Source organism: Poecilia reticulata, linkage group LG13 (genome assembly GCF_000633615.1).
Source record: "Poecilia reticulata strain Guanapo linkage group LG13, Guppy_female_1.0+MT, whole genome shotgun sequence".
NCBI lineage: Eukaryota > Metazoa > Chordata > Actinopteri > Cyprinodontiformes > Poeciliidae > Poecilia > Poecilia reticulata.
The window spans coordinates 32,928,872-32,931,195 of record NC_024343.1 but is presented as its reverse complement, the minus strand read 5'-3'; the positions used below and the strand labels follow the sequence as shown (position 1 = coordinate 32,931,195).

The 2,324-nt window shown below is 53.7% G+C and overlaps 1 protein-coding gene across 1 annotated transcript in view; it reads left to right on the top strand.

The window, feature by feature from the left end:
* Positions 1 to 251: 251 nt before the first annotated feature.
* mmp23bb (matrix metallopeptidase 23bb) overlaps positions 252 to 2,324 on the top strand; it is a 6,876-nt gene continuing 4,803 nt past the window's right edge. The window contains exon 1 of the mRNA XM_008426755.2: positions 252 to 1,379. Within this exon, the coding sequence (XP_008424977.1) occupies positions 1,341 to 1,379 (39 nt within the window). The 5' untranslated portion in view covers positions 252 to 1,340. The remainder of the gene's footprint in view (positions 1,380 to 2,324) is intronic.

The window sequence follows — 2,324 nt, the reverse complement described above, 5'->3', positions numbered from 1 at the left end:
ATCTGCTGTTTTCCTCATCGACTGGTAGCATTTAGCTGCAACTCGCACAATGTTAGAGGCATCGCGTGGCTCAAACATCTTGATGTCGTCCAAAAAAGATGACATGAACTTGTTGGTTCCCTTGTCGTGGCTGATATTTTATGAAAATCCGGCAGAAATGCTAAACTAATCGACTCAGAAATACTCTACAGAGAGTCAGTCGAAATGAAAAATCCCATAGAAGCTATAGAAGCTAAGCTCTGCGAGGAGGTTAGTGTGAGACATGAAGTCACGTGGGACTTTCGAGGGGCGTTTCTGGGCGGAGCTTGGTAAGGTCCATGGAACCCAGTGACCCGTTCTGGTCGTTGTGGCCCAACATAACCTCCAGCTGAGATTTCCATTCGTCTTATATTGTTTTTCTAAAGGTTCCAGGATTTCAACCAGGCTGAGCTCTGGGCTTTGATTAGGCCACAGTAACACCTTCGTCAAACCTCGTGTTGTAGACTCGCTGTGTGTTCGGAACCATCAGTCTGCTGACGACCTGGTTTGGGTCTGGCTGCAACTGAGGAGCAGACGGCCTCAGATCAATCCCACATCACCAGCCTGCCACCGCCGTGCTTCACAGCCGGGATTTCTGCTCATTTCTCTGAAGTTTCCGCTCTGCAGAATAATGGATTCAGGTAGTTTGGTAATGACCTTCGAACCCTTCCCAGCATCATTGCTGATCTCTTTCCCTCCTGGCATCGTGTATAACAGAACCACTGTTCACTCAGCTGGGTCCAAATCCACCAGAACCGGGTCAGCATTACTATTTCACATTTTCTCCATTTTATCTTTCCAGCCCAAAACAAACAGAGATTTCTCTCTCAGTCATCTGCCGGTTCCTGGTTCTGATCCAGTTCAACAATCAGAACCTGAATGGAACCATTTCTGCGGCCCAGTCTGTCTCATTGGATATGAAAAGCTCAGAACTTTTTCCTCCGTGGGACTCCGTGTTTTCCAGCGTCTGTTTTCACAGATGTCTCAAACATCTGGAGCCGAAAACACCTCAGGGCGTCCCTACCTGGGCCCCTGGCGGCCCCGGGGGGCCCGCGGGTCGGCTCGCTCTTGTTTGTCCTCCGGATCGGAGCGGGTTCCCTCTTTCTCGGCTAGGTTCGTTTGGGTTCGGCGCTGAAACGGTTAAAATGTCTCCGCGGAAAGTAAGCGGACACCGCGCACACACCTGACCCCGCCCACCCGCACCGCCCCGCCTGCAGCAGCGAGCGCACACACACTCCGCGAACTTCCCTCAGTTGGTCCGGAGCGGCAGCGGAGCAGCAGGAGTTCGGTCCGGACGGGCAGGACGGCGCAGAGGGGACACCATGAAGCTCCTCCTGCTGCTGCTGGTGATGATGATGAAGGTCAGTGAAGTTCTGCTCCTGACCGGTTCGGTTCGGTTCGGTTTGATTACTGGATCAGCTGTCAGTGACCTCTGAGGAGTGACTGTGTGATGAAGAGGAGGGGCCCTCCTCTTCATCAGGGGCCCTCAGCCTGGTTCTGAACTTTTTGGACTTTTGCGTCCCTGCAGGTTTGTCCTGCAGGTTCTGACCCGGTTCTCTTTGGGTTCTGATTGTAGAGGGTTCAGATCCACCCAGAATCAGAACCAGGAGATTCATGATGTGTGAAAGTTCTGAGGTTCTGGACCCAAACAGAGGTCCGGTCCGGTTGGGTCGGGTCCAGTCGGGTCGAGCAGCTGCGGTGCAGCCCGGTCCAGTTCTCCACTGAGGTTCTGGTTTGTCAGGCAGCTGCAGCTTCCTGTCGGTCCCACTGGGTCCAGAACCCAGAACCGCTCCAATTATCAGAACCTGTTGGATCTAGCAGGCCCGGTTCCCGTGAGGTTCTGGTTGTGTTCCGGTCCTGGTGGCCGGGTTCTGACTCCTGGACCCGACCCCTGGTATGTGGAGGGAGGAGGGGCCGGATCAGATGGTTCTGGTTTGTAATCTGAGCCGTCTGATGTGTCAGACAGTGGGCCTGTTTGTTCTGGTTCTGGTGTCGGCTCCAACAGGTGCTGCTGCTGTTCTGGTCGGGTCCGAGGAACAGAACAGAGGCGGTTCTGAGCCCGGCCCACACGTGGGCGACAGACACCAACAAAGCATGAAGAAAAGTTCCTACATCTGTGTAGAGCGACCCGGTTCTGACCCGAGACTGAGCTGAAGTCCAAAACCAAACCACCTGAAACTAAAGCTGCACTAAAGCCGAGTTCTGACCCAAACTGAACACCAGAACCGAGTTCTGACCCAAACCAAACACCAGAACCGAGTTCTGACCAGAACTGAACACCAGAACCGAGTTCTGACCAGAACCGA